Genomic DNA, 27,761 nt, shown 5'->3' on the forward strand with positions numbered 1-27,761 from the left:
CTGGCTATAGTATCAGCCCCCATCCCTGGCTACTGCATCAGCCCCTATCCCTGGCTACTGTATCAGCCCCCATCCCTGGCTACAGTACCAGCCCCTATCCCTGGCTATTATATCAGCCCTCATCCCTGGCTACTGCATCAGCCCTCATCCTTGGCTACTGTATCAGTCCCCATCCCTGGCTATAGTATCAGCCCCCATCCTTGGCTACTGTATCAGCCCCCATCGCTGGCTACAGTACTGACCTCAGTACAGAGCTTAACTGCCATGAGATGATGAAGCCTTCCTTCCTGGGGTACCAGCATCATGAATCCTACATCCCTAAAACAAGGATGCTGGCTTTTTCCTCATTCATTAGATTCTCATCCCACCTTTGCCTCTGGCAACACTTTTTTTTTTTTTTTAAATGTGTTTACTGTTAAAACAGTTGCCTAGCGTCCACGAGGCCTTGGATTCCACCCCTAGCCCAAGGGAAGAAATATAAAGTTGACTTTTGGTTTTAAAATAAGAGAGGGTCAGCCAGGTGGTAGTGCACACCTTAATCCCAGCACTTGGGAGACAGAGGCAGGTGGATCTCTGTGATTTGGAGGCCAGCCTGGTCTACAGAGGAGTTCCAGGACAGCCAGGGCTGTTAGACTAAGAAACCTATCCTGAAAAACAAACAAACAAAGATAATGACAGTGCCAGCGTCCAGTTTTTAACTCCCACTGTGTGGGTTCTAGTATTGAACTCGGGTCATCAGTTTACCCACTGAACCATCTCTTCAGACCTTTTCTCTGAAAACTCATTTCTTGGGTCAGTGTCAGCGGCTCAGCCTATGAGAGGTTTAAAGAAGCCCTCCATGCTGCAGATGCAGGTCCTCCCCGCCATCTGCTGAACCCAGCGAGAATAGTTCAAGGTTTATTTGTTAGAGCAGGATTTCCTGACACGTGAGATGGCTCAGTGGGAAAGGCATCTGCTGCCAAACCTGCCCATCTAAATGTAATCCCCTGGACCAGAGTGGTGGGCGGAGAAAATCAACTCGCGTAAATTGTCTTCTGACATCCACACTTCAGACACCCAGGTCTCTGAGAATGACCTTGAATTTCTGGTCTTGATCTTCCTGCCTCCATTTGCCAGTGCTGGGATTATAGGCATGGACTACCAATACCTCACCTGTAATCCTAGCACTTAGGAAACAGACAAAAGAATTTCTGTAAATTCAAGGTCAGTCTAAATTACAGAAGATGACTCTGTCTTAGCCGGCAGAGGTGGTTCACACCTTAAATCCTAGCACTCTGGAGGCAGAGGCAGGTGAATCTTTTGAGTTTGGGGACAGCCTGGTCTATAGATGGAGTTCCAGGACATCCAGTCTACACAGAGAAACCCTGTCTCAACAAAACCAAATTAATTAATTAATTAAAAGACTCTGTCTTTTTATTTATTTATTTATTTATTTATTTATTTATTTATTTATTTATTATGTATACAATAGTCTGTCTGTGTGTATGTCTGCAGCCCAGAAAAGGCTGTCTTAAAAAACAAAATAAAAATGAATTTAAAAAAAACAGCTGGGTGGTGGTGGCACATGTCTTCAATCCCAGCCCTTAGGAGGCAGAGGCAGGTGTATCTCTGTGAGTTTGAGGCCAGCCTGGCCTGGTCTACAAGAGCTAGCTTCCAGGTCAGGCTCCAAAGCTACAGAGAAACCCTGTTTCAAAAAACCAATAAATAAATAAAATAATAAGAAGTGAAACTAGGGGGTGGAGGGATGACTCGGCATTTGTTGTTCTTGCAGAGGACTTGGGTTCAGTTCCCATTGCCTACAAGGTGGATCACAACCATCCTAACTCCAGTGCCAGGAGATCTAACACCACTTCTGACCTCCACAGGCACCAGGCATGCATGTGGAGCACACATATACACGCAGGCAAAACATTCACATATAAAATAAATATTTTTTTTTTGTTTTGGTTTTTTGAGACAGGGTTTCTCTGTAGCTTTGGAGCCTGTCCTAGAATTCACGCTGTAGACCAGGCTGACCTCGAACTCAAAGAGATCTGCTTGCCTCTGCCTCCCAGGTGTTGGGATTAAAGGTGTACAACACCACTGCCCAACCATAAATAAAACTTCCAGAAGTGATTCTGATTTTAAACGTATACTATATCTCTATATCTCTATGTTTGCTTAGATAGATATAGAGATGGAAATAGAGAGACAGCAGAACATTAGCCTTTTTGGAAACATTTCTCTTAAGTGTGTTTTCTTAATCTTGCCCCTTCTCTCCAGACCCAGAGCCATTATATGAATATTGTTTGTAATTTTCTTTCTAATTTTAACACACAATTTTGTGTCACAAATACAATCATACCATACGATTTCTTTTTCCACTTAATGTGGTATACTTGACATCCGCTCCATACAGTCCAGATGCTAATTTTTCCTGTAACATGGTTTCCGGTTTGTCTTCTCTCCTTTTGCCGAGTAGCCCAGGCTGGCTTCAAAGTTATGATCCTCTTACTTTGGTCTCCCACAATTCCATACATTTAAAAAAAAATTCTCAGTTGCAGCGGATTGAGAGTATAGCTCAGTGGTAGAATATTTTCCTGGCTTGAACAAGGCTTTGCGGTTCAATCCCCAGCATTGAAATAAAACAAAACAAATACCAGTGAACACATATTGTAGGTGCACACCTTCTGTCTTTAGCCATATTTTCTGGCTCTTGCAGTGAATTGGCTCATTCCTCAGGGACATCATGATTGAGAGAATCAACCATGGAGGCCAGGCTGTGGCCCCTATCTGTAATCCTTTGAGTTCCAGGTCACCTAATCTACACAGGAATTCCAGGCCATCCAGAGCTATACCCTGAGAACTTGTCTCCAGAGACGGGGAGGGAGTGCTTCGGACATAGCCCAGCGGCAGAGTTATTGCTTCACACATTAAAGCCCAAGGTTCAATATCCAGGACTATTCCCCCAAATGAATAAATGGTGTGAGGGAGAGGGCGGGATTACCAGTAGCATACACAGTAGGTCTCAAAGGTGCCCACCCTGTGAAGAAGTGCCTATCTTGGCATGCAGATCAGAGGCTAGTACTCTAGAGGCTTTCATCCCTCCTTGAGTCAGGGCCTTTGTGCAAGGCCTCCTCCACAACTGCCCACGATGCTGCTAGTGGCATCAGCCTGTACTACCCTGTCCGCAGGGTCTGAAGGCCAACATGACACGGCTGTATCAGCTGATGACCGAGCCACAGTTTACTCGCTGCTCCAAGCCTGCCAAGTATAAGAAGCTGCTGTTTGCTCTCTGCTTCTTCCACTCTATATTACTTGAACGCAAAAAGTTCTTGCAGCTTGGCTGGAATATCATCTATGGCTTCAACGACTCTGACTTCGAGGTTTGTGCTAACCAGGGATCTCCCATGACAGCCCTTTCTTCTCATACTTCTTGACCCATGGCTCTTTTGTGGGAATACTGGCTGCCAGAAAGCTGATGTTACAGCCCCATCGGAGGACTTCTTGCCATAACTATATGGGGCTTGGGATGGGATCACACACAGGTGTCAGAGAACCTGCTGAGCCTCTATCTGGATGAGTACGAGGAGACACCCTGGGATGCACTCAAATACCTCATCGCCGGCGTCAACTATGGTGGCCATGTCACAGATGACTGGGACCGGCGCCTGCTCACCACTTATATCAATGACTATTTCTGTGACCAGAGTCTAACGACTCCCTCCTACCGGTGAGGAAGGGGTAAAAGGATATAAACACGAGGGGTCAGGATTGGGTGGTTTGTGTGTGTGTATGGTATGTGTGTGTGGTGTATGTGTGTATAGAGACTAGGAGGCTGGGAGAAGACAGAAATTGTGGAATTGGGAGGAAGAGAAGGGTCATGAGTTAGACAAATGGGAAAGTATTGAGACTGGGGGATCGGGCTTGGCGTGGACGCCCTTCAGGTCCTGCAATGTGGTAACATTGTGCTGTGGCTGCCCAGGTTGTCCGTACTGGACACTTATTTCATCCCGAAGGATGGGAGTTTGGCCTCCTACAAAGAATATATCAGCTTGCTACCCAGCATGGACCCCCCTGAGGCCTTTGGCCAGCATCCCAATGCTGATGTGGCCTCCCAGATCACTGAGGCCCGGACCCTCTTTGAGACTCTGCTTTCCCTGCAACCTCAGATCACACCCACCAGGATTGGCGGCCAGAGCCGAGAGGAGAAGGTAGGAGCAGAGTTCGTCCTATGGGAGGAAATATGCTGAGGAAGGGCAGGCCAGCTCAAGCTTCTGCCTCCCTAGGTCCTCGAGCTAGCTGCTGACGTGATGCAGAAGATCCCTGAGATGATTGACTATGAGGGGACCCGCAAGTTGCTGGCTCTTGACCCCTCCCCACTCAATGTGGTCCTCCTGCAGGAGATCCAGAGATACAACAAACTGATGAGGACCATCTTGTAAGATGGAAGGAACACTGTAGAACATGGGAGGGAAGCCCGGCGGTGGTGGCGCATACTTTTGATCCCAGCACTTGGGAGGCAGAGGCAGGTGGATCTCTGTTAGTTCGAGGCCACCCTGGTCTACAGAGCGAGTTCCAGGACAGGCTCCAAAACCACAGAGAGAGACCCTGTCTCGAAAAAAGCAAAACAAACAAACAAACAAAAAAACCAAACAAAAAAATAAAACAACAACAATAAAAAGAATATGGGAGGGGAAGGAGAAAGGCGCGTGGGTAGGATGGTTCTCCCTGACCAGCCTTCTTTAATTCTCTGCCCACTTCATCCATCCAGGTTCTCCCTGACAGACTTAGAGAAGGGCATCCAGGGCCTCATTGTCATGTCAACAAGCCTGGAAGAGATTTTCAATTGCATCTTTGATGCCCATGTTCCTCCGCTCTGGGGAAAGGCAAGCTCCCACCACTGTCAATCCTAACCTTGACCTCGGCACTTCATTCTCAGGGTGCACATAGCGGCCTTCAGAGAGCCCAGGGTTCCATCTAGACAGGTTCAAGTTGTTGAAGTCTAGCACTGCCATTCACTAACAGACTGCAGAACTTATTAACTCACAGATGTGTTCACACTAACTTCTATTTCAAAGACCCTCCCCCAGTGTTGTGCGCGGTACTCAGCAAGTACCTGGTTATTGCAAAGAAAGCGCCTCATCCAAACACTGAGCTCTGAAACGCTCTGAGTGGCAAACATGATGTTCAAAAGGTTTCAGTTATCAAATTTTGGACTAGGAATCCTCACCCAGTGGTCTATGCAAATATTCCACACGCCCCAAAACACCCTGAGTAATCGGAAACCCTTCTGGCCCCATGCATTTTGGGTAAAGGATAATCTGTAGTGATATCATTGTTATTAATGAGTTTTATTAATTGTATACTTTTCTCCTGGGAGTTAACCTTTGCTGTCAGCAGAGGCGGGTGCCACACAATTGTCTCATAGCTGCCCCTGGGTGCTCTTAATGAGGGTGTGAAAGCATCATGGGATGGGCAAGCCCATGTACTGCCTCCTCTCTCAGGCGTATCCCTCACAAAAGCCTTTGGCTTCTTGGACCCGGGACCTGGCTGTGCGTGTGGAGCAGTTTGAGCTGTGGGCCAGTCGCGCCCGCCCTCCTGTGATCTTCTGGCTGTCTGGCTTCACTTTCCCCACTGGCTTCCTTACTGCTGTTCTGCAGTCCTCAGCTCGTCAAAACAATGTGAGCAGTGTGTATGAGGGGATCTCCAGGAGGGAGGCTAGGAACAAGGAGGAGGAGGAGGGTTTGTTCTCCTTGGGGGGCCCTCCCTCATTGCCACCTTCACCCCACAGATTTCAGTGGACTGCCTCTCTTGGGAGTTTATAGTTTCCACTGTGGATGACAGCAACCTGGTATATCCACCCAAGGTGGGCGTTATGATGAGTTTGGGCTTTGGAGCAAAAGGTCAGGTGGAGGAGGATAAGGGAAGAAAACCTGGGAAGAGAAGGGTGGAGAGAGGAGTTAGATTAGAAGTACTGATAACTTAGGGTCTAGATTTCCCCCAAATCTGTCTCCATCTCTCCCCAGGACGGTGTCTGGGTTCGGGGTTTGTACCTGGAGGGTGCTGGCTGGGACCGAAAGAACTCTTGTTTAGTAGAGGCAGAGCCCATGCAGCTGGTCTGCCTCATGCCCACGATCCACTTCCGTCCAGCAGAAAGCCGCAAGAAAAGTGCCAAGGGTGGGAAACTGCCCCCTCCCCATCCCTTGTCCACTCGTCTAATGCACCCACTTCCATCTTCCAGGCTCCAGAGTCTGACTGTCTTTTCATTTCCCCTAGGCATGTATTCCTGTCCCTGCTATTACTATCCCAATCGTGCAGGCAGCGCAGATCGGGCCTCCTTTGTCATAGGCATCGATCTCCGATCTGGAGCCATGACATCTGACCACTGGATTAAGAGGGGCACTGCTCTACTGATGAGCCTGGACAACTGATGAGCACCCCCTCCTTTTTTCCTGCTTGAGAGGGTCGGGAGCCTTAAGACTTTGTCCTAAAACTGGATCTCAGACTTTGTCTTAGCTGAATCCAGTATACAATGGCGCCCTGAAGGTACCTAGTGGTGCTAGCCGTAAAGGTGGAACACTTGTATTGGAGTTCAGCACAGTAAAACACGTGCAAACCCAAGCTCCAAGTCTCTCAATGGAATGGTGGTGATTTAGTGTGTGTTGGGGTGGAGGAAATCCGAGGAGGGAGGCTGGGATTTACTCGTGGGAAGGAGCTGCTACAGCAAGAACTGAAAAGAGGGAAGTGGGGGGCCTCTAGCAGGAGGGAGGCGTGGCCTTAACTACTCGGCCTATAGGGGGTGTGACTAAATCTCGGAGGAAGGGCTTGAGCAGGCGGGGTGGAGCTTGCTTTGGAAGGGCGCGGGATCCAAATGGAATAGAGATTTGTCAAGTAAGGATTCGGGATGAGCTGTATACATTGCACCCGAAGCCTTGCAATCATGACTCGGAATCATCGCCTGACACCAGAGATGAGGAGCGCAGGACTGAGGGCAGGGCGGAGCAGAAGAGGGACTTCAGCGCAAAGGGGCGGGACCACGACTCGGGGGCGGGGTTGGGGAAGGGGGGGCAGGTGCGGGTGTTTGTGTTGGAAAATCAAACTGCGCCACGGGGTGGAGCGGCCCCCCCAGTCCCTGTCTGGGAGAGGGGGGGCCCGCTCGACCCCCGGGAGGCCTAGCGGATCCTGAATATCTGGGACCCTCAAAATAAGGTAATGGGGAGCCGCGGGGGCTTTTGGAAAGAGGAAAGCCATCTCCGTGCAAGGGGGCTGAACGTCAGACTCTGGAGGGATCTGGCTAGGGATGAGCATTTGGGTCTTGGAAAAAGCAATGGCAATGTTGGGGCGCAGGACATCCAGGTCCCCAGAAGTGAAAAAAGGCAAAGGTAGCGGAAAACTGGTCTTGGTTCCAAAGGTCAAGAGGGCCTGAAAGTACTCCCAGTCCCTTTGGGATGGGGACTTACACTAGGGCGGGGCTCAACGATCTTGAGGAACAAGACTACAGGGCAGTTTGCAGTTAGGTCTAGGTTAGGCGATGGCCCATGGAGATCATATGCGGTCAGGCATAATGAGCCTCCAGTCACGGGGCTACTTGAAGGCTCCTTCCAGCTCTTTCCGCTGGTGAGATGTGTGTTTTCAACCTTCAGCATCCCATTAGGAGCGGTAGCTTTCCCCAGCTCACCCAACTCCACCATACCTTCTGTGCTAGGCCTCGCCTGGTTCGTTCCCCTAGTCCCTGGCGCAATACCACTTTTCCGTCTTCAGTCCCCCTAGCCTTCTCTGGGCTTTGGCCCTTTCTCCATACTGAACCTTTCCCACGTAGCCGCGAGATGGCGAAGATGAGACGCCCACCAGGCTTGCGGGTGGGGGTGGGGGGAGGATGTAGCCATGACCCACAGCGTGTAAGGAAGGCGGGCTGAGGTTCTCGTTTGATTTCCTGTCATCCGTCTGGCACCCACCCCCACCTCTGTTCCAGGAAATCGTAAGCGTATGGGTAAAGGGCAGAAGCTGGGGACAGGGCTAGAATCTCAGTCTAAGCTTTTTGGCCTAGAATAAACAGTGGTGAAGGGGCACGCGGGTTCTTTCCTGAGCTACAGATTCGTTCCGGCCTTTTGTGGCTGGTGGCCGTGTCTTGGGGTGGGGGCTGGAGTGTGGGGAAGGTCGAAGACAGAACACCTAGTTCCCGGGGATGAGAATCCCGAGAGAAAGAAAGAGAAGCAAGGAGCTGAGATGCTATAGAAGTGACTCCGTAATCGTCAGGAGTAAGGCAGGACCCAGAAGCTAGCTCTGGTCGGATCTCGGTCGCTTGCCTGGGTTGTTTGCTCAGTTGCCGGAGTAACAGGCCAACCAGCGTCCCCCGCCAGATTCCCAAACTCTCCCTCTACTGTCCAATCCGCTGTAGCGGATGTCGCTACGTCAGGGCTCTAGTGACCAATGGGGAGCTGGCACTATCGAGAGCCTGAAAGAGGGAGAGGGAGGAGGTGGAAGGGGGGAGGCGGTGGCTACCCAGGATCTGCACGTGCACTCCCACACGCCTCGCTCCCAGTACGCCCTCTTCCACTGCACGCGCCTAGGCAGTCTCTTGCGCCTGCGCAGCGAATCGGTCCCCCCCCCCCCCCGCTTGCCTTGGGTCTTCAGTCTTGAGTTTGCAAACTAGTCCAGGGCTGCGTTTCTCAACCCCTGCGGGCCCAGACGTCTGGGTGGATTTGCGCTCTTTAGCCGGGTGTCGACTGTTTATGTCAGTCTCTGGTGGGAAGGATGGCTACCTGTGTTCCCAATCGCCCTCCCCAGCTGGCGCCCCAAAGTTCCCAGGTGGGCAGGCGGAGCTGTGGTTTCCGGGCCCCCTAGGCTCAGTCGCGGCTTTCCCGAGCTCTAGCTTAAATTGTTTCCACAAAAGAAAAGGAGTGGGTACAAGCACCCATTCCCGAGGCTTCACCCGCCCAGGCCTAGCTGCGGTTAGTGTAGTGAGCCGGCAGGACAGTGTAAGAAGCCCCTGGTGGTCCAGGTGACTTGGCCAGGGGGTCGTCGTCATGCCCATTTTTTTCTTCTTGTAAATTCCTGTTTTTTGATATGCATACCAACCCTTTCCCTCCCCTTCCCTAACGTTTCCTTCGAGCTCTCTCTAGTGATTTTTGCACCTCCCTTGGCTCCTTTCGGACTGTCTGTCCCCGGCTCCACTCGTCCTTCTCGGCTTCTCCAGAGGGTTATATAACTCTTCCTTACGGCGTGTCCTGATTTCAACTCCACAGACTCCGCCCTAGAACAGCACGGGAGGGGCGGGAGAGTTGGGGGACCCAGACAGATTACGGCTGGCGGCCAGCTGGGGCACAGGGGATCCCGCAGATAGCAGACGGAGTCCCTCGGGTGCCCTGTCCCTAGTCTCCCGCCCCTGACCAGGGATCAAGCCCAGAAGAAAGAAGACACAGTATCTCGAAGGGGCGTGTCGGGACAGTCAGAAATGTGGGTTGGGAGGTCAAGGCTGGAGGCTGACAGGAGGAGGCAGGCGACTGGCCGGATTCCCTAGGATTAGTTCTGCTGGGGTTAATACAGATAAAGGCAGGACGCCTGGGTTCCCTCCTTCGTCTCTTTTTTGGGGTTTCCAGAATTCCTATTTCCCAGGAAACAGCCAGCTAGCGGCTTCTTCGCCCTGCTAGGAGTCAAAGGGCTGTGTTAGAGGTGGCCTGGGATGATGTCACCAGTGCACGTGCCCCGGGACGGTTGCCAGGCAATGCGATCTCCTCCCCTTTCCACTCCCTCCCACCTCAGCCCGGAGTCCCGTTCCATTCCCGTGCCATCTCTTTCCCCTTTCCTTTCCCTTGGCATTAGCGTCCTGCAGGTGGGAAACCCTGGCCTGGAGTTTTGTGAGGGGGAGGGGCGCGGGTGTGGTGTGGCTTAAAAGACTTTGCTCCTTTGCTGGGTTGAGAGAATTCTGGGTCATTTTTTTCTAGCTTGCCGAAGAAAAACTTCCTCTTCAATCTCCTTTCCCTCCCCACCCCCGCTGGCGCCCTGGCAAGAGTCTCCTAGAAATCTTTTTACTTTCCCACCTGCTGCATGGCTTAGTGTCCTGTTGCCCCTTTCCCATCTTGAGCTGAAGTGGGTGTAGTTGCAAGACAGCTGCCCCTGCGAGAAGAGCAGTACGTGGGGTATACACACCAACTCATCCCTCACAGCCACTCCACCTCCTCTCACCAAACTGAGGACACAGTGTTAGGCTCAAAAGCCAAGGTCTTTATCTTTGTAGGTAGGTGGATCAGCTTCTACCATTGCCCACTTTTGAGAGAGGAACTCAATGATATCTGTGGTTGCCCTTCTGTTAAATTGGGCATTAGTGTCTCCTTTTATACGCCTTAGAACTTGGACTGTCAACTCAAACCGGGATTCTAACCCAGCTCTGCAGGATTGGGACTTGGAAAGGTCATAGCCTCTCTGAGCCTCCAATCCTTAATCTTGGACATTTAAATATCAATACCTACCTTTTAGCTGATGGGAGGGGGTAATGAAGTAATTTATGCAAAGCGTTAGCACAGTGGTTGGCATAAAATAGGCATTATTAAATGGTGTTAGTTATTATAGTGGGTGGTTCTGTTCTAAAGTAGCCGTCACTATGGACTGGGAAGAGAAGAGTGGAGACTTTTGCTAACTGGTGTGTTTGTGGTGTGTGTGTGTCAGGAATTAGCATCGACTACTTTACCTTATTTAACGTGGGCTTTAGTCAGATTTGCATTGCTTTCTTTAGGTTTATTTTTCCCCTCCTAAAAAAATAGCTAAGATGATTTCTTTGGCTGTTAAGATAATTATGTTGTGGCTTATGATTTTCAAGCGATACTCTGGTTCCCTCCCTCGTCGCTCTCTTGAGCCTTTCATTTTGCAAAGGGACTCCACAGTTTCCCTAGCGGGGACATGATTAAGCTAAAGGGGTGTGTAAAAGGTTGGGGTGGGTGGAGAGAGACTAGTGGGGGGAGGCTAGGGGAGCGGGTAGTTAAAGGAAGAGACCGGAAGGGAGGAGGAGGGAGCCTGCTGGTGGGGAGGGAGGGGAGGAGGAGGAGGTGGAGGAGGAGGAGGAGGAGGACGAGGAGGAGGAGGAGGGAGGGAGGGGGTTGGGGAGAGCCTGCTACAGTTCTTTGTTTGACTCCGGGACTCAGGGACGGGGAGGAGGAGGGAGGGAGGCAGAGGCTGCAAGCGTCGGGGCAGGCCCAGGAGGCAGAGGAGGGACCGTCTCCCCCGCCCCCCCAGCCCCCATTCCCCCCCTGCTGCTTCCCCCCTCCCTACCCGGACTCTGGGGGCTCCGCCGGGGGACAGACACCCAGCAGGTAACCCCAGCCTGGCTCCCCCTCCCCCTGTCTTATTTTCTCCTACACCCTCCCGGTCGACCCTTTCCGTCTCCCCCATTCCCCTGGCCTTGCTTTTCCCCCAGCCTCCTTGTTCCATTCCCCCCGAGTTGGGCTTGTCGCCTGCTGGCTCCGTCACCCTCTGTCTCGTGCAGCCTGACTCCCTTCCCCCCACCCCATAGTGTGTGCTCCCCTGTTCTGCCCGAGGCACCTTTTGGGGTTCTGTCTCACTGTTTCTCAGGCTGGCTTCTTCCGACCTGTCTCCAGGGGCTCCAAGGGAGGAGGGAGTCCTTATCTTTTAATGGCTCCCCGAAGCCTCCTTTGCCCCTTTCTCCTTGTAGCAGTCTCTAGGGTGAGAGAAAACCGGAATTTGGGGTGCCCTCTGGAGAGGCAGGGGGCTGTGTGTTGCTGGAGACGGGCTGGGAGTGTGTGTGAGGAGGGGGTAGGGGTTCGTTAAAGACCTGGCTGCCTCTCTGATGTCCCTTTAAATGGCCCTTACATTTCTGGGGACTGGGGGTGGGGTGGGGAGGTGGCAAGCTGCCTGCTTGGGGGGCAGGGCCCTTGGTTTGTCCACACCGTCAGGGGTGGTAATGATTTAAAGGGACAGCCTTGGTGTGGCCACTGCCACTCTGTGCTGGCAGGAGGGGAGCTGGCAGGCTGTGTCTACAGAGGCTCGGCTGGTGAGCAGGGCATTTGAGGCTGTCTGGTGTTGGGCCTGCAGGTCGGCAGTACAGCGGCTGTGGCTGGAAAGGCACAAGAAGTGGTTGACAGCCTGTCCTGAGGGTGCCGAGTCTGGGCTCTCTCCTTTGACTCCATGACCAGGAATCTGAGGGCCACCAGGTGGGGGCCACTGGCAGATCTGCAGGCCAGCAGGGTGACCTGAGCACTTGGGGGCTGGCCCTTCAGCTTCCCCTTTTGTTGTTTGGTTATCTGCACAAGAAGGCCCCAGCCCCTCCTCCTCATCCACATGCCCCCCACCCCCACCCCAGCTGTTGGACAGATGAATTACAGCCTGCTGCTTGGGGCCAAGGCTGGTAAGGGATTAAAGTTCTGATGTTGGCCCTTTAAATGGCTGTCGGCCCTCCCCCACTCTGGTGTCCAGATACCCGGCACGCACCCTTCTGACCCCCTTAACTGCCCCTCACTCCTCTTGGCTGGCCTGAGGCCTCCCTTCTCCCCACTAGACTAGACCCTTTCTAAGACACCCCACCTCCACAAATGCTGTCAACTGCTGGGGAAGGCGCTTAGTCCTGAATTTGCCTCCCTGTCCTGAAGGGTTGCAGCCTCTAGCATTTTTCTCCAGCAGAAAGAAAGACCTTGGCAATCTGACTTTCTCAAGCCTGCAGCTGACCACTGCCCCTTAAGGGCCTTGCTGAGGTCAGAAATAACACCTCCCCGGGGGCAGTGTCATCAGCGGCTAAGAAAGCTTGCGGTACATTGCATCATGGAGGCTGGGGGCCAGAAACCTAAGTCTCTGGGGCAGGGGGAAAGTTGGGGCCTGGAAGGCCAGGAAATGGAGAGGCCAGGCAGACAGCCCACGTGTGGGGGTCCTAGGGCCAGGAGGATGGAAAACATAGGTTCCTGAGGAGTGAGTCTGAGGTGAGGGTTGTCGGAGGTCTCACCCCTGTATCAACACCTCATTCTTGGCCATTGACTTGTATTAATAGACCTAGCTCCTTGTATCAAAGATTGGGAGGGAAGGGAGTGGGCCCCTATCACCTCCTTGGGCCACTCAGAGGAAGGAGGTGATGGGGAAACAGGATATGGCCTTGGAGGTGACATGGAGGGAGCTTGCTGCAGAGGCCACTTCCCGGATCAAGCCCAGAGTCAGTTGTTGCAAAGAAGGCTCCTCCCTGTTGGGCCCGTTCATCTTGTCTGGCCACCTGTGCCACTTGCCAGGACCTGCCCATACCAGCCTAAGGGAACGGGAAGGGTCAGAGTCCAAAGGGTGGGGTTGACTACCTGGTGTCTAGTTAAGGTTGGGGAGGAACTCCTGGGTTGGAGGGAGCAGAACTCAAGGCCTAGGGTCCACATGCCCTGGGGCCAGAACTAAGGCTGGCTTGGCTGTTACTGTGCCTACTCTGGGTCCAGCCAGGAGAGGATCATGGATTGGTGTCCAATGTAGACTTCCTCAGGTGCCACAGCATGTCCCCTTTACCACCTGAACCAGGCTGCTTCTTGAGGGGGAAGGTAGGAGAATGGCTTTTTTCCAGGTTGCCATGGAAACTGATTTTCTCATCTCATCTGACCTCTAGAGCCAGGTTTCTCCTCAGTGAGGGGGCAAGGAACACAAGGGAACTCCTCCATTGTGGGAGACTGCACCTCTAACTGAAATCTTCTCTTTTAGATTCCCCCAGGCACCATGCCAGTCCCATAGCACTCCCCACACCACGGCTTCTGCTGCTCCCCATTGCCAGGGTGGTTGTTCCAATGAGACTGGATACTTCAAACTCCATCTGGTAAGCTTGGCTGCGGAGTGTCACCTCCTTCCCCCAGGTCCCACTCTTCACTGCATGCTATGATTTGGTTCGTGCCCACTCATCAGAATGGTCCCGTCCAACTATGAGCCTCCCCCAACATGCCATGCTTGAATGGTTCAGCCCTCCGGGTTGGCGCGCCCCTCTTTCTCCTATGAATGGTTTATTCCTGTACTTCACCAGCCTCTCAACTACCTGGAAACCTCTTATCCCACACTCCGAGTGCTACAACTCATTTGCTAACTGAAGAAAGCCAGGGTTTGCAGGCTGAAAGTAGATGTGATACAGCCCAGTGAAATTTCTTCTTGTGAAGGGGAAGGCTTTGCTTCCATAGGAGGGAATCGTTACGCTTATAAAAAGTGCTTGGGAATTGATGCGGGGAGATGTTGGGGATCACTGCCATACAGCTAGCTCGTGTTTGTCATGGCCATCTTCGAATGTCACCTCTCTGATCTCCAGCCCATCCTCACCATAACCGGCTGTGGATTTGCTTTGCACAGCTAACTCTTCTGCTTTCCCCAGACCTTCTGCAGCTCCCTCCCTGAGGAGGAAGGAATGTTCTCTAGGCTGGAAACTTGAGTTCTCGGGTTCTGTGTTGCTCTTCCCCATTCCTCATTGAGTTTCTTGAATAGGACTATTTTTTCCTACCTCTCCGCTTTAGCATGATGGTTTGCACATTGGTGCCTTGCTAGACTTGTGTTGAATGGATGTTGTAACTAAATGGACTGCTTCACTGCCAAGAAGCCCCAGAGCCTCCTGCCCACACCTTCTCTAGAGGATATGAGACATTTGGGATAGTAACAGTGGAAGGCTGAGCTAGGAGGCAGCCTGCAAGGATAAAATTGAGGGAGAGCAGGTCAGGGGCAGTGTAGAAATGGTAGTCCTGGAAGAAGCCCAGCTGTCCTCACATTTGCAGAATGGTCTTGTTTGAGTTAGTTACCTCATTTGCAACATAGGGTAATCAAGTACTTCCTATGCCAGGTTTTGGGCAAGAGTTAAAAGATGCATGTAAAAGGTTTCACACAGTGCCTACCATTTAATAAATGCTAGCAGTTTCCATCATGGTTGCTGCAGAAAGCTGGGAAGATAGAATGAAGACGCTGAAGAATGGGACTGAACTTGAAGGCAGACAGAGTCCCAAATAATTGACTAAACATTAGGATCACTGACCCAGTAGGAAGTCACAATTCAGGGGAGTTAAGAGAGCCTGGCTCTGTTCGAGAACGTGAAGGCAAACACAGAAGGGCATGTGCACAGACACACGTGATCACCACAGTAATGCAGAGGCAGACCCAGACAAAAGACTGAGACTGGAGCCAACCAGACACACAGACAGAGACAGCCTCGCGGAGTCAAGTAGACAGGGATAATGACAGGAACGCGCCAGACACAGGCACCGAGGGAGACAAGATAAGCAGATATGCAGGTGCACACAGACACCGAGACCCACACACAGCCGGCCCTGTTAGACTGACTGGTGAACACAGCGCCCAGTCAGAGGCAGACACAACGCCCGCAGTGACACATAGCGGGCCAGCGCGCCGGGGCCACTGTCACTTGTCGATGGGGCGGGGAGGGGCCGGCGGCGGGGGAAGGCTGGGGAAGGGAATCCCGGGCGGGCGGCCTGCCCGGGTGGCTGAGTCACTGCGGAGCCTCAGCCCGCGGCCCTCCCTCTCCCCCCGGCTCTCTCAGGTGAGAAGCGAGCCGGTAACTTCATAGCTTCCGTCATGCCGAAAGAAGATCGCAAAGGAATAGGACCCGCGGGGGTCGGTCCTGGATCCGCCCCACCTTCGAGCCGGTGCGTGCCGGCTAAATGCATGCTCAGGAAAAACCGGTCTGCGGGGTCTGGTGTCTTTGGCCGTCCAGTGTCTGCTTGCGGACCGCGGGCCTTGTGCCAAGCGTCCCTCTTATACCCCGCGTTCCGGGAGCTGCGCGGAGGGGCTCTTCTGCCCCAAGCCCAGAGAGAGTTAAGTGGGTGTGATTGATGGAGTGGTTCTCTCCTGGGACTTAAGGGGGAGGGGGTCGGTTAAAGTCCTAGAGTCCAGATCCCGGATGCAGGAGGCGGAGCTTGGCTTTACCGGGAGTGCCCGGATGGAGAGGGCGTGGTTTAGGTCCAAGTGGAATTAACCCTTTCCGGGTGGCCGGCTTTTGGGGCTGTAGGTCGGGTTGGGGAGGCTGGATTGTCAGCCTCAGAAGTGTGTCGGCCTCCCAGCCTGGCCCTGGGCGTGTGCATCTACCTTCTGTCTGTCTGCGAGGAGTCTGTGGGTGTCTGTCTTTGTGCTTGTCCCTGGTTGCCCCCTCCCCTTGGTTAGTACGAGCACTGGGAGTCGGGAAGGGCCATTCGTGCCTCAAAGCGAGAGTGTAGGTGAGAGTGGACGGCGAGCCAGCCGGCGCGGCCGCGGCGACTGAAGAACAGGTGTGAGTGTGGTGGCTGCCCAGCGCGGGGTGGGGCCGTTTTGAGGGAGACAGAGGGGAAATTCCGCGGGACCGGTGGCGAGCAGTGTGTGGGCTGAGGAGTTGTGTCTGCCTCTGACTGTGTGTCTGTGTGAGCTGAGGGAGGCGGGGGGCTGAGTCAGTGGGAACAGGGGATGGTTTTCTGAGTGACTCACTCTCCCCCACCCCAAGCCTGATTCAGACCTTGAGAAAGGCTTTGTTCGTGGGGCGGATGGGAAGTCAGGCGCCTGAGTCCCTGGTGGGGGACACAGATCCGTGGTGGTTGGCGAGTATGCTTAGGGTACAGGAAGTTTTGTCCTGGAGCGCTCTTCTGTAGTCCATGGTGTCTTCGTGGGAGGTTGTGGATAAAGGTTGAAGATCAAGAGGGCTGGAGGGACGGAACTCGGTAGTTTAGGGAAAGCTGAGTCAGTTCCCCGTGGGAAAGGGGAAGTGGCAGAGGGGAAGTGTCATCATCGCAGAAGGGGAAGCTGCATTTCCTGGCAACTAGCAGCGTTCTGGGCACCACTTCCTTAGTAGGGTGTCAGCTTCTCTGACATCTGGTACCCCGTGCGGCCGTTTGTCCACGTCTGGTCCTTCGGTCCCCTCAGTTTGGGCTGCACTTGACCACATTAGCGTTGTACGTGTTCCAGGGCTTGGCAACTGACAGACTGCAGCTCAGGAGAGTTCTGGCCGGAGCTCCGCGTGAACTGAGGAGTCCGCGGAGCGCAGTCTCCCACCAGTAGCCTGCGGGAATCAGTGGGCTCCAAACATTTTCACGCACAGATGACCTTGCCCCAGCGGGAGGGAAGACTGTTTTCGCCAGAACCCCTTCTGCCTTTGTGGGCTGGGTGGAAATTTCCCCAGAGTGCAGACTTCTCGGCCAAGGCGAACTTTCCAGCCGCCCCCAACCCCTCGCCGCGCGCTCTCCCCCGGCTTCCTGCCCGGCGCTTTCTCCAGCTGGAGCGCTGGCCCCGCCCCCGCGGCTTTGTACTCGACACTCGCCTCTCGCCGCTCTTTGTACTCTAGACTCTCAATGGACCGATCCCGGGAGCGGAGCCGGCTTCCTACCTGCGGGGACCTGGGGTATGCGCAGGGAAGCAGCTCTGGGCTCTGAGAGTCGAGAAGGGAAAGCTGGGACTAAAGGGAGCGTGCCTAGGACAGAAGAGAACTGTGTCCGTTTGGGTCCAGTCAGCTTCGACGGGAAGGAGTAAAGGGGGGGTGGCGTGAAGGAGGAAGTGAAACGGGTTCTGGGTTCTTTAAGGGAGTAGGCGGTGAGAGTGGGACAGGGGTGATGTCACTGCCTGTTGGGCCCCGCCCTCCTCACCCTCCCAAAGGACCCCCCCCTTACACACACAGCTTCCGCTGCGCAAGTGGCCACGTCACGGGCAACCCCCGAAATCCCCCCTCCCTTGGGGGGGGTGGGGGCCACGTGGGCCGTGGGGAACCGCGTGGCCCCGGCAGGGAAGGGGCATAGAGGATAGAGGAGCCACGCGAGAAGGGCCACTCCACGGGTGCGCAGCTTCCCAGAAGTTGGAGGGCTTGTGGGGGACTGGCTTAGGGGGGCCGACCGGTGTTGAAGACTCAGCCAGGGAAAGTGGAGGAGCTGGAGGAACTTGGTATGAGCCTGGGGACTTGACCGTGATTTAGGACTGGGTCGGGCGCTGGAGGTGGAGCATTCCCATAGAGGTGCTGGCGGACCTGGGGGCTGGATTCGCTGTGATTGCTAGAACTAAGCAGTTGTACCGGGGTGATCGAGTGGAGAGTCTGTCGCTGGGTGATGTGACGTGAGGAGGGGGAGCGATGCCTTTGTCTGCGATTTGTATTGCTCTGCTGTCCGTCCTTGGGTGGATAGACAGAGGACGACTTGAACAGGCTGGCGGGGACCATTGCCAGTTGGGTGGATGTGTGAGGCTTGCCCTCAGGTCGGCTAGTGAGTGATTTCCCATCCTCACTATCATGGGTCTTAGCCAACTTGAGGTTACTGCCCTGTCGGCCACGGGTTTCTGGATCCGAGATGTGGACCCTAGGTGGTATCTTTGGGGTCACGTCGGGGTCACCCTAGAGCGAGCTCGTCTGACCGGCCTTGCCGCCCTCCTCCGGAGGCCGTGGAGTGCTCGGCTAACCTCGCTCCTATTGGTTCCTGCTAGGCTGTTACTGAGGCGGAGACAAGGGTGATGATTGGCTTTCTGGGGAGAGAGAAGTCTTGTGATTGGCTAAGTCTCTGAAGCGTTTGAAGCTGTGAGAGGACGCTCCCACGGAGGCTGGGTTATCAGCCGCGCGGTAGGTCGCCTTAGTGGCTCAGGATTGAAAGCCTGTCACTTAGTCCAGCGGCTGGATTGTACCTATTGCTGACTCCCTCCCCACTACTTGTCCCATATTTCCGTTACTCCACTTGCGGACTTCTAGGGGCTCCTTATGCCGGTGTCTGCCCGGCTCCTTGCCCTGAGTCTTCCTGCTCTGACAGTTCAGACCAGGCTTGGGCCCTGACTGTACTGGCAAGATCAGTGTACTTTTCTTCTCTCTATAGAATTGGTTGTGGAAGGCCAGAGACTGCCACCTGGAAACAGTGGGCACTCTTGTTAAGAGCAATTGGAGCGGGACCATCGTGCCAGAGAGCTGGGGCAGGGGGGCGTGCCCCGTCTCCAGGGCTCCTGGGGCCACTGCTGACCTGGTAAGGGAAAGATTGGGGCTGGTTTAGCTGAGCGTACAGCTATGTTTTATCCCCCGTTACAGCATGATCTCTTGTCCCTGACTTAGGCTGGATGCATCGGGCAGTGGACCCTCCAGGGGCCCGCTCTGCACGGGAAGCCTTTGCCCTTGGGGGCTTGAGCTGTGCTGGGGCTTGGAGCTCCTGCCCACCCCATCCTCCTCCTCGAAGCTCATGGCTGCCTGGAGGCAGGTGAGATTTGGGCCCTGAGTCCCCTCTCCAGGCATTTCTTTTCCTGTTTCTCTATTCATTTCCACCACTCGCCGTGAGTTCCTATTATTTTGTGGGCCCAGACACCAGCCTCACCTGCTCTTAGTCTTGTTAATGTCTCCTTTCTAGGGAGCAGCATTCCTTCTGGCAATACATAACGGATCTTTTCTCTTTACAGGTGCTCTGCCAGCATCGGGCAGCCCCCACTCCCTGCTCCTTTACCCCCGTCACATGGCAGTAACTCCGGGCACCCAAACAAACCCTATTATGCTCCTGGGTAAGTGGGGGGTTCAGAAGTCCTAGGATTGGAGGTAAAACTGGGACCTTGAAATGTTCCCCAAAGCCTGATCACTCCCAATGCCTCTGCTCTGTAGGACACCTTCCCCTAGACCCCTCCACGGGAAGCTGGAATCTCTGCATGGCTGTGTACAGGCACTGGTCCGGGAGCCAGCCCAGCCCGGGTTGTGGGAACAGCTTGGACAACTGTATGAGTCAGAGCATGACAGTGAGGAGGCTGTATGCTGCTACCACAGGGCCCTTCGATATGGAGGAAGCTTTGCTGAGCTGGGGCCCCGAATTGGCCGTTTGCAGCAGGTGGGACGAGGCGGGACACAGGTGGCTGAGATTGCGCCGTCTGGCTCAGTGTCTCTAATCTATCTTAATTGGCCCTTTGCTCCCGCCCCAGGCCCAGCTCTGGAACTTTCATGCTGGTTCCTGTCAGCACCGAGCCAAGGTCCTGCCCCCGCTGGAGCAAGTGTGGAATTTGCTGCACCTTGAGGTGAGGCGGAAGCTCAGTGAATCGGGGAAGGGAGTTGAGGGAGGCTGGGGCCCATGCCAGCATCTCTCTGTTTGCAGCACAAACGGAACTATGGCGCTAAGCGAGGGGGTCCTCCTGTGAAACGATCTGCTGAACCCCCAGTGGTACAGCCTATGCCTCCAGCAGCACTCTCTGGCCCTTCAGGAGAGGAGGGCCTCAGCCCTGGAGGCAAGCGGAGGAGAGGCTGCAGCTCTGAACAGGTGATTGTCAGCGGGTCAGCAGGAGAGGGGGTGCATGGACCGGGCAAGGAGTAGGATTTTCACACTCTGTTCTTTCTCTTCTAGGCTGGCCTTCCCCCGGGTCTGCCACTCCCTCCACCACCATTACCACCACCCCCACCACCCCCTCCTCCACCCCCACCTCCACCACCGCTGCCTGGCCTGGCTGTTAGCCCTCCATTTCAGCTGACTAAGCCAGGGCTGTGGAACACCTTGCATGGAGATGCTTGGGGCCCGGAGCGCAAGGGCTCGGCACCCCCAGAGCGCCAGGTGAGCCCCTTAACCGTCACCTTTTACCTTCTGTAAGTTCTGTCTTTCCCCCTCCTCACTTTGTGACCGTGTTTATCTCCCATAGGAGCAGCGGCACTCGCTGCCTCACCCATATTCATACCCTGCTCCTGCCTATACTGCTCATCCGCCCAGCCACCGGCTGCTCCCAGCCACACCCCTTGGTCCAGGTCCCCGACCCCCAGGAGCAGAGAGCCATGGCTGCCTGCCTGCCACCCGTCCCCCCGGAAGTGACCTTAGAGAGAGCAGAGTTCAGAGGTCGCGGATGGACTCCAGCGTTTCACCAGCAGCATCTACCGCCTGCGTGCCTTACGCCCCTTCCCGGCCCCCTGGCCTCCCCGGCACCAGCAGCAGCAGTAGCAGCAGTAGCAGTAACAACACTGGTCTTCGGGGTGTGGAGCCGAGCCCAGGCATTGTATGTGATGGTCATGGGCTGACGGTGGGCGGAGGTGTCTGAGGGGCTAGAAGAGCACTCTGATCTCCTCCCTCTCTATTCGCAGCCTGGCGCTGACCATTACCAAACTCCTGCGCTGGACATTTCCCCTCACCAGGCCCGCCTGGGGCCCTCGGCACACAGCAGTCGGAAACCATTTTTGACAGCGCCTGCTGCCACTCCCCACTTAACCCTACCACCTGGGACCCCATCATCCCCTCCACCCCCCTGTCCTCGCCTCTCACGCCCTCCACCACCCCCTGCTTGGATGAAGGGCTCAGCCTGCCGCTCAGCCCGAGAGGATGGAGAGATCTTAGGGGAGCTCTTCTTTGGTGCTGAGGGACCTCCCCGTCCTCCCCTGCCCCTTCCCCACCGTGATGGCTTCTTGGGGCCTCCAACCCCCCGCTTTTCTGTGGGCACTCAGGATTCGCATACCCCTCCCGCTCCCCCAACCACCACCAGCAGCAGCAGCAGCAACAGCCGCCACAGCAGTAGGCCTACTGGGCCCGCGCCCTTCCCTCCACCCCCCTATCTGGCCAGAAGTATAGACCCCCTTCCCAGGCCATCTAGCCCAACACTGAGCTCCCAGGACCCACCTCTTCCACCACTGACTCTTGCCCTCCCTCCAGCCCCTCCCTCCTCCTGCCACCAAAATACCTCAGGAAGCTTCAGGCGCTCGGAGAGCCCCCGGCCCAGGGTCTCCTTCCCAAAGACCCCCGAGGTGGGGCAGGGGCCACCCCCAGGCTCTCTGAGTAAAGCCCCCCAGCCTGTGCCACCTGGGGTTGGAGAGCTGCCTGCCCGAGGCCCGAGGCTCTTTGATTTTCCACCAACTCCACTGGAGGATCAATTTGAAGAGCCAGCTGAGTTCAAGATCCTACCTGATGGGCTGGCTAACATCATGAAGATGCTGGATGAATCCATCCGAAAGGAGGAGGAGCAGCAACAGGAGGCAGGCACGGTGCCCCCACCCCCACTCAAAGAACCCTTTGCATCTCTACAGCCTCCATTTCCCAGTGACACAGCCCCAACCACCACTGCTGCTGCCACCACTGCCACCACCACCACCACTACCACCACGACCACCATTCAAGAAGAGGAGAAGAAGCCACCACCAGCCCTGCCACCACCACCGCCTCTAGCCAAGTTTCCTCCACCTCCCCAGTCTCAGCCCCCACCGCCTCCACCAGCCAGCCCGGCCAGTCTGCTCAAGTCATTGGCCTCTGTTCTTGAGGGACAAAAGTACTGTTACCGGGGGACTGGAGCAGCTGTTTCAGCCAGGCCCGGGTCCTTGCCCACCGCTCAGTATTCCCCTAGTCCTGCATCAGGTGCTACCGCCCCTCCACCCACTTCAATGGCCCCTAGCGCCCAGGGCTCCCCCAAGCCCTCTGTTTCCTCGTCATCTCAGTTCTCTACCTCAGGCGGGCCTTGGGCCCGGGAGCGCAGGGCAGGTGAAGAGCCAGCACCAGGCCCCGCAACCCCTGCCCAGCTGCCCCCATCTCTGCCGCTGCCCCCTGCTCGTTCTGAGTCTGAGGTGCTAGAAGAGATCAGTCGGGCTTGTGAGACCCTTGTCGAGCGGGTGGGCAGGAGTGCCACCCATCCTGCAGACCCAGTGGACATAGCAGAGCCAGTGGACAGTGGGACTGAGCCACTGCTGCCTCCTGCACAGGCTAAGGAGGAGAGTGGTGGGGTGGCTGTGGCAGTGGCAGCAGCGGGTCCAGGTAGTGGCAAGCGCCGGCAAAAGGAGCATCGGCGGCACAGACGGGCCTGTAGGGACAGTGTGGGTCGTCGACCCCGTGAGGGGAGGGCTAAGACCAAGGCCAAGGCTCCCAAAGAAAAGAGCCGAAGGGTGCTGGGGAACCTGGACTTGCAGAGCGAAGAAATCCAGGGCCGGGAGAAGGCCCGGCCGGACTTAGGTGGGGCTTCCAAAGTCAAGACACCCACAGCTCCAACGCCCCCACCTGCTCCTGCACCCTCTGCTCAGCCAACACCCCCAGCAGCCCCCGTCCCTGGGAAGAAGACTCGAGAGGATGCTCCGGGGCCCCCAGGGGTGAGCCGGGCAGATATGCTAAAGCTCCGGTCACTTAGCGAGGGGCCCCCCAAGGAATTGAAGATCAGGCTCATCAAGGTGGAGAGTGGTGACAAGGAGACCTTTATTGCTTCTGAGGTGGAGGAACGGCGGCTGCGCATGGCAGACCTCACTATCAGCCACTGTGCTGCTGACGTCATGCGTGCCAGCAAGTAAGTCGGGGACTGTAATACCCAAGGCTGCCTACTTGTCCTGGGGATAGGCTCCTGCTCATTACCCCGTGTTTCTGATCTTATTCTGTGGTCTTCTCACAGGAATGCCAAGGTGAAAGGGAAATTTCGAGAATCCTACCTTTCCCCTGCCCAGTCTGTGAAACCGAAGATCAACACTGAGGAGAAGCTGCCCCGGGAGAAACTCAACCCCCCCACCCCCAGCATCTATGTATGTATGCCGTCTGCCCCCAGAACCACTCTTCCCAGAAGGGTTGGATTGGGTCCTGAGAGCCTGGGGAAAGGATCTGACCCAGTGTCTCCCGGTTGTCTCAGTTGGAGAGCAAACGGGACGCCTTCTCGCCAGTGCTGCTGCAGTTCTGTACAGACCCTCGCAACCCCATCACCGTCATCAGGGGCCTGGCTGGCTCACTTCGGCTCAGTGAGTTTGGGTGGGGGGGTATGCAGAAGGTCGTGAGGATGTGTGGTATGTGGACGCTTTGAGAACCGCCCCTGTGCTTGCAGACTTTCCACAGCGACCCTCATTCTCAGTCATGTACAGGCAATGTTTGAGAAGTGCTCTGTGGTGTGCCAGCCAGCCTTGAGGTCTTCTCATCTGTCATTTCTGTCCCCAGTAGACACACGGACGGGAAGGTGGCTCTCAGGAGTGATTAGTCACTTCTGATTGTCTTAGTGATTAGGAATGAAATGAACCGGGCAGTGGTGGCACACACCTTTGATGCCAGCACTTGAGAGACAGAGGCAGGGGGATCTCTGTGAGTTCAAGGACAGCCAGGGCTACACAGAAAAACCCTGTCTGCAAAGACTATAAACAAAACAAATGAAAAGAATGGATCATAGACTACTTGGTTTGGCTTTTTTCTTTTTCAATCTTTTATGGTGCAAAATTTTAAACCAGAGGAAGCTATATAAACGTAGGGTCAGTCTTGTTTCCTTTCTACCCTTACATTTCTCCTCTCACTGAGTGATTTGAGGGACATTTCAGGCTTAGCTACGTCTTTCCCTTGTTCCAGTGACCGCTTGCTATTCACTGATTGCCTACTATGTGGCCATAAGCACATCTGAGGCTTCTAGTTGAGAGTCTGAGCCTGAAGTTGGAGAAAGGGGCTGGGGAAGGACCCACAGAAGGCAGCCTTGACGGTTTCCTGGGGCTGGGATTCTTGTCGATTCTTTGGTGCTGAGTTCTGCCATGTCTGTGTCCACCTCCTCAGAGGCCTGGCCAGTTAGAAGGGAAGGATGAGCTGGGTGTCCCGTCCTGACGGACATCCCTTTGACACTCCCTTCCAGACTTAGGCCTTTTCTCCACCAAGACCCTGGTGGAAGCAAGCGGCGAGCACACAGTGGAGGTCCGCACCCAAGTGCAGCAACCCTCAGATGAGAACTGGGACCTGACGGGCACGAGACAGATCTGGCCCTGCGAGAGCTCCCGCTCACACACCACCATCGCCAAGTACGCGCAGTACCAGGCATCCTCCTTCCAGGAGTCGCTGCAGGTGAGGATCATGCCCCATTGGTGACGGGTGCTGGGGTCTGACTCGAGTGGGCCTCAGGTCACTGACCCAGACCTGCCCCCTCTCTGACCAAGCAGGAGGAGAAGGAGAGTGAGGATGAAGAGTCGGAGGAACCAGACAGCACCACGGGGACCCCTCCCAGGTAAAGTAGAAGTCCTTCCGTCCCGTCTGGCTTTGCTCTTCTGCTCCCTTGGTTTGCCAACAGCCTCTGTGTTTTTGCCCCAGCAGCAGTGCACCGGACCCCAAGAACCATCATATCATCAAGTTTGGCACTAACATCGACCTGTCTGATGCCAAGAGGTCGGTGAGGCTGGACCAGTGAAGCTGGGATAAAACCCTGCTAAACGCTGAGATACCCTCTTACGATGTTGGCATTCTTGTGTTCCCAGGTGGAAGCCCCAGCTACAGGAGCTGCTGAAGCTGCCTGCCTTCATGCGAGTAACATCCACAGGCAACATGCTCAGCCACGTGGGCCACACCATCTTGGGCATGAACACCGTGCAGCTATATATGAAGGTCCCTGGCAGCCGAACGCCAGGTGTGCTTCTCACCCTGAGCACGGTGCAGGAAGTGCGCACTCAGTGCTTAGCTGGTAGCCAATGAGGGCAAAGGGTGGCTGCCAGCTTGCCTGAGACAATCCATGACGTTCTATCTCCCTCTGCAGGCCACCAAGAGAATAACAATTTCTGCTCTGTCAATATCAACATTGGCCCCGGGGACTGTGAGTGGTTCGCAGTACACGAGCACTATTGGGAGACTATCAGCGCCTTCTGCGATCGGTGCGCACCGCCCCCTTGCTAGTCACCCCACCACAATCGGGTCCTTGGCTCTGTCACCTGACCCTGTCCGTGGCTGTTCATTCCACAGGCATGGTGTGGACTACTTGACTGGTTCCTGGTGGCCCATCTTGGATGACCTCTATGCGTCCAATATTCCTGTTTACCGCTTCGTGCAGCGCCCTGGGGACCTTGTGTGGATTAATGCAGGGACTGTGCATTGGGTGCAGGCTACTGGCTGGTGCAACAACATTGCTTGGAACGTGGGACCTCTCACTGGTGAGAGGGTGGGGTCCGGTCATCACGGGACAGTGAAGGGTGTGGGGAGTGGGCCCTGCTGGGGAGAGGTGGCACGGGAGGGGGGGGGCTCGTGGAGAACCCTTAGTGACCTTCTCCGGCCTGCAGCCTATCAGTATCAGCTGGCCCTGGAGCGCTACGAATGGAACGAGGTGAAGAACGTCAAGTCCATCGTGCCCATGATTCACGTGTCCTGGAATGTAGCTCGAACGGTCAAAATCAGCGATCCGGACCTGTTCAAGATGATCAAGTGAGGCCCGTTTGGCTAGCAGCCACCACCACCTGACTTCTTTCCTACCCTTGTTCTCCTCATTCTTCGCCTGTCTTCATCCACGTCTGCAGCGTGTTCACAGAAGTCACTGTGCTGAGGAGCTCCACAAAACCCCTACTATCATCTCACAGCCTTTGTTTACTGTTGCACACACACACACACACACACACACACTCTTGAAATGTCAAATGTGATGTACTCAAGACAGGAAAAGCAACTCAGAAGTGAAAGGGGAGGGAGGGCTGCCCAGGGAAATTGGTAGAGCTAAGGTCTTGGGGGCTCAGCCCGTTCTCCCCCCTCCCCCCAGCCTTGGCACATCTTCTCCTGGAGACTTGTCTCGATACCACCTTTGGCTCTTCCCCAGGTTCTGCCTCTTGCAGTCAATGAAGCACTGCCAGGTGCAGCGGGAGAGCTTGGTGCGGGCCGGTAAGAAAATCGCTTACCAAGGCCGCGTCAAGGACGAGCCTGCCTACTACTGCAACGAATGCGATGTAAGTACAAAGCGCGTGGGTTCCACGCGGTCCCCAAGGTGCCGACAGTAGGCCGCCGTCCTGCTGACAGCCCCTTCCCTGGCCAGGTGGAGGTGTTCAACATCCTGTTCGTTACGAGTGAGAACGGCAGCCGAAACACGTACCTGGTGCACTGCGAGGGCTGTGCACGCCGTCGCAGCGCAGGCCTACAGGGCGTGGTGGTGCTAGAGCAGTACCGCACCGAGGAGCTGGCGCAGGCTTACGACGCCTTCACGCTGGTGAGAGCCCCGGGACTCCCTAAGGGGCGGGGGAGCAGCCGGGCCACACCCGCCCGCCACTGCCACCACTGAAGCTGCTTTGCTTTCTTTCCGCAGGCTCCAGCCAGTACGTCGCGATGAGGCCGGATGCCCCGCTCGCCCGCCCACCCACGCAGGGCGCGGCGGGGCCACCAGCACATGCCTGGGCTGGACCTAGGTCCCGCCTCTGGCCGGGAAGGGGGTCGGGCCCAGCCCTTCCACCCTTATTGGCAGCTCCCCTCACTTAATTTATTAAGAAAAAAAATTTTTTTAACAAATACGAGGAAAAAAAAGGAAAAAAAATGGGAGACGGGGAGGGGGCTGGCAGCCCCTCGCCCACCAGCGCCTCCCCTCACCGACTTTGGCCTTTCTAGCAACAGACACAAGGACCAGGCTCCGGCGGCGGCGGGGGTCACATACGGGTTCCCTCAAGCCTGCCCGCCGCCCGCCCGCCCGCACGCCGCCCGCCGGCAGACGTTCGCGGCTCGTTGTGTACATAGACATTCGGCAGCCGAGGTTTTTAATGAGATTCTTTCTATGGGCTTTACCCCTCCCCCAGGCCCTCCTTTTTTTACTCCCAATGCTAGCTGTGATCCCTGTATATGTTTGTTTATTCATTTGATTATGGTTTGTATTTTTGTTCCTTTTTTGTTTCTGTTTTTTTAATTTATAACAGTCCCACTCACCTCTATTTATTCATTTTTTTTTTTTTTTGGGAAAACCCGACCTGCACCCTCAAGCCATCCCTCCTGCCTCTTTGGGAGGCCTGCTTCTGGGTTCTCCTTGCGCCCCAGTATATATGTCCGGGCTTGGCCCGTCGGTCTCCGTCCGCCCGCCGCTCCAGCCGGGCTCTCATGGTGCTCAAACCCGCTCCCCTCCCCTACGTCCTGCACTTTCTTGGACCAGTACCCCCACTCCCGACCCGACCCCAACCCCACCTGAGGGTGAGCGACTCCTGTACTGTAGGGAAGAAGTGGGAACTGAAATGGTATTTT

General features: G+C 55.2%; 2 protein-coding genes across 10 annotated transcripts in view; both read left to right on the top strand.

Annotated features, from left to right (window-relative positions):
• The window catches only part of Dnah2 (dynein axonemal heavy chain 2), a 131,251-nt gene extending 124,439 nt beyond the window's left edge, over window positions 1–6,812 (top strand). The window contains exons 80-88 of the mRNA XM_026780620.1: window positions 3,174–3,365; window positions 3,528–3,712; window positions 3,965–4,193; window positions 4,269–4,420; window positions 4,754–4,868; window positions 5,487–5,663; window positions 5,774–5,848; window positions 6,009–6,159; window positions 6,259–6,812. Of these exons, the coding sequence (XP_026636421.1) occupies window positions 3,174–3,365; window positions 3,528–3,712; window positions 3,965–4,193; window positions 4,269–4,420; window positions 4,754–4,868; window positions 5,487–5,663; window positions 5,774–5,848; window positions 6,009–6,159; window positions 6,259–6,413 (1,431 nt within the window). The 3' untranslated portion in view covers window positions 6,414–6,812. The remainder of the gene's footprint in view (window positions 1–3,173; window positions 3,366–3,527; window positions 3,713–3,964; window positions 4,194–4,268; window positions 4,421–4,753; window positions 4,869–5,486; window positions 5,664–5,773; window positions 5,849–6,008; window positions 6,160–6,258) is intronic.
• A 152-nt stretch (window positions 6,813–6,964) lies between these two features.
• Window positions 6,965–27,755, top strand: Kdm6b (lysine demethylase 6B). Of its 9 annotated transcripts, none has more exons than XM_005349781.3 (24): window positions 6,965–7,191; window positions 13,654–13,765; window positions 18,364–18,496; window positions 18,744–18,887; window positions 18,974–19,115; window positions 19,312–19,410; window positions 19,508–19,727; window positions 19,819–19,911; window positions 19,989–20,150; window positions 20,235–20,438; window positions 20,524–20,871; window positions 20,957–23,127; window positions 23,230–23,356; window positions 23,461–23,566; window positions 24,433–24,638; window positions 24,734–24,798; window positions 24,885–24,956; window positions 25,046–25,194; window positions 25,321–25,435; window positions 25,524–25,711; window positions 25,838–25,979; window positions 26,365–26,491; window positions 26,578–26,748; window positions 26,845–27,755. In XM_005349781.3, the coding sequence occupies exons 5-24, from the start codon at window positions 18,979–18,981 to the stop codon at window positions 26,866–26,868; spliced, it is 4,926 nt and encodes a 1,641-aa protein (XP_005349838.1). In that variant the 5' UTR covers window positions 6,965–7,191; window positions 13,654–13,765; window positions 18,364–18,496; window positions 18,744–18,887; window positions 18,974–18,978; the 3' UTR covers window positions 26,869–27,755. The 9 variants fall into 9 exon arrangements, with proteins under 9 accessions (XP_005349838.1, XP_013202840.1, XP_026636166.1 ...); XM_013347386.2 differs by lacking the exon at window positions 6,965–7,191 and adding an exon at window positions 11,188–11,288; XM_026780362.1 differs by lacking the exon at window positions 6,965–7,191 and adding an exon at window positions 11,308–11,658.
• The last annotated feature ends 6 nt before the right edge of the window (window positions 27,756–27,761 follow it).

The sequence above is a fragment of the Microtus ochrogaster genome, chromosome 7, assembly GCF_000317375.1.
Source record: "Microtus ochrogaster isolate Prairie Vole_2 chromosome 7, MicOch1.0, whole genome shotgun sequence".
NCBI classification, from domain to species: Eukaryota; Metazoa; Chordata; class Mammalia; order Rodentia; family Cricetidae; genus Microtus; species Microtus ochrogaster.

Bases quoted from the DNA above. Each gene is read 5' to 3' on its own strand.
- Kdm6b (XM_005349781.3), top strand. From the start codon at position 18,979: ATGCATCGGGCAGTGGACCCTCCAGGGGCCCGCTCTGCACGGGAAGCC. The intron at 23,567-24,432 runs GTGAGTTTGGGT...ACTCCCTTCCAG, and splicing joins GGCTGGCTCACTTCGGCTCA to ACTTAGGCCTTTTCTCCACC. The intron at 25,712-25,837 runs GTGAGAGGGTGG...TCCGGCCTGCAG, and splicing joins GAACGTGGGACCTCTCACTG to CCTATCAGTATCAGCTGGCC.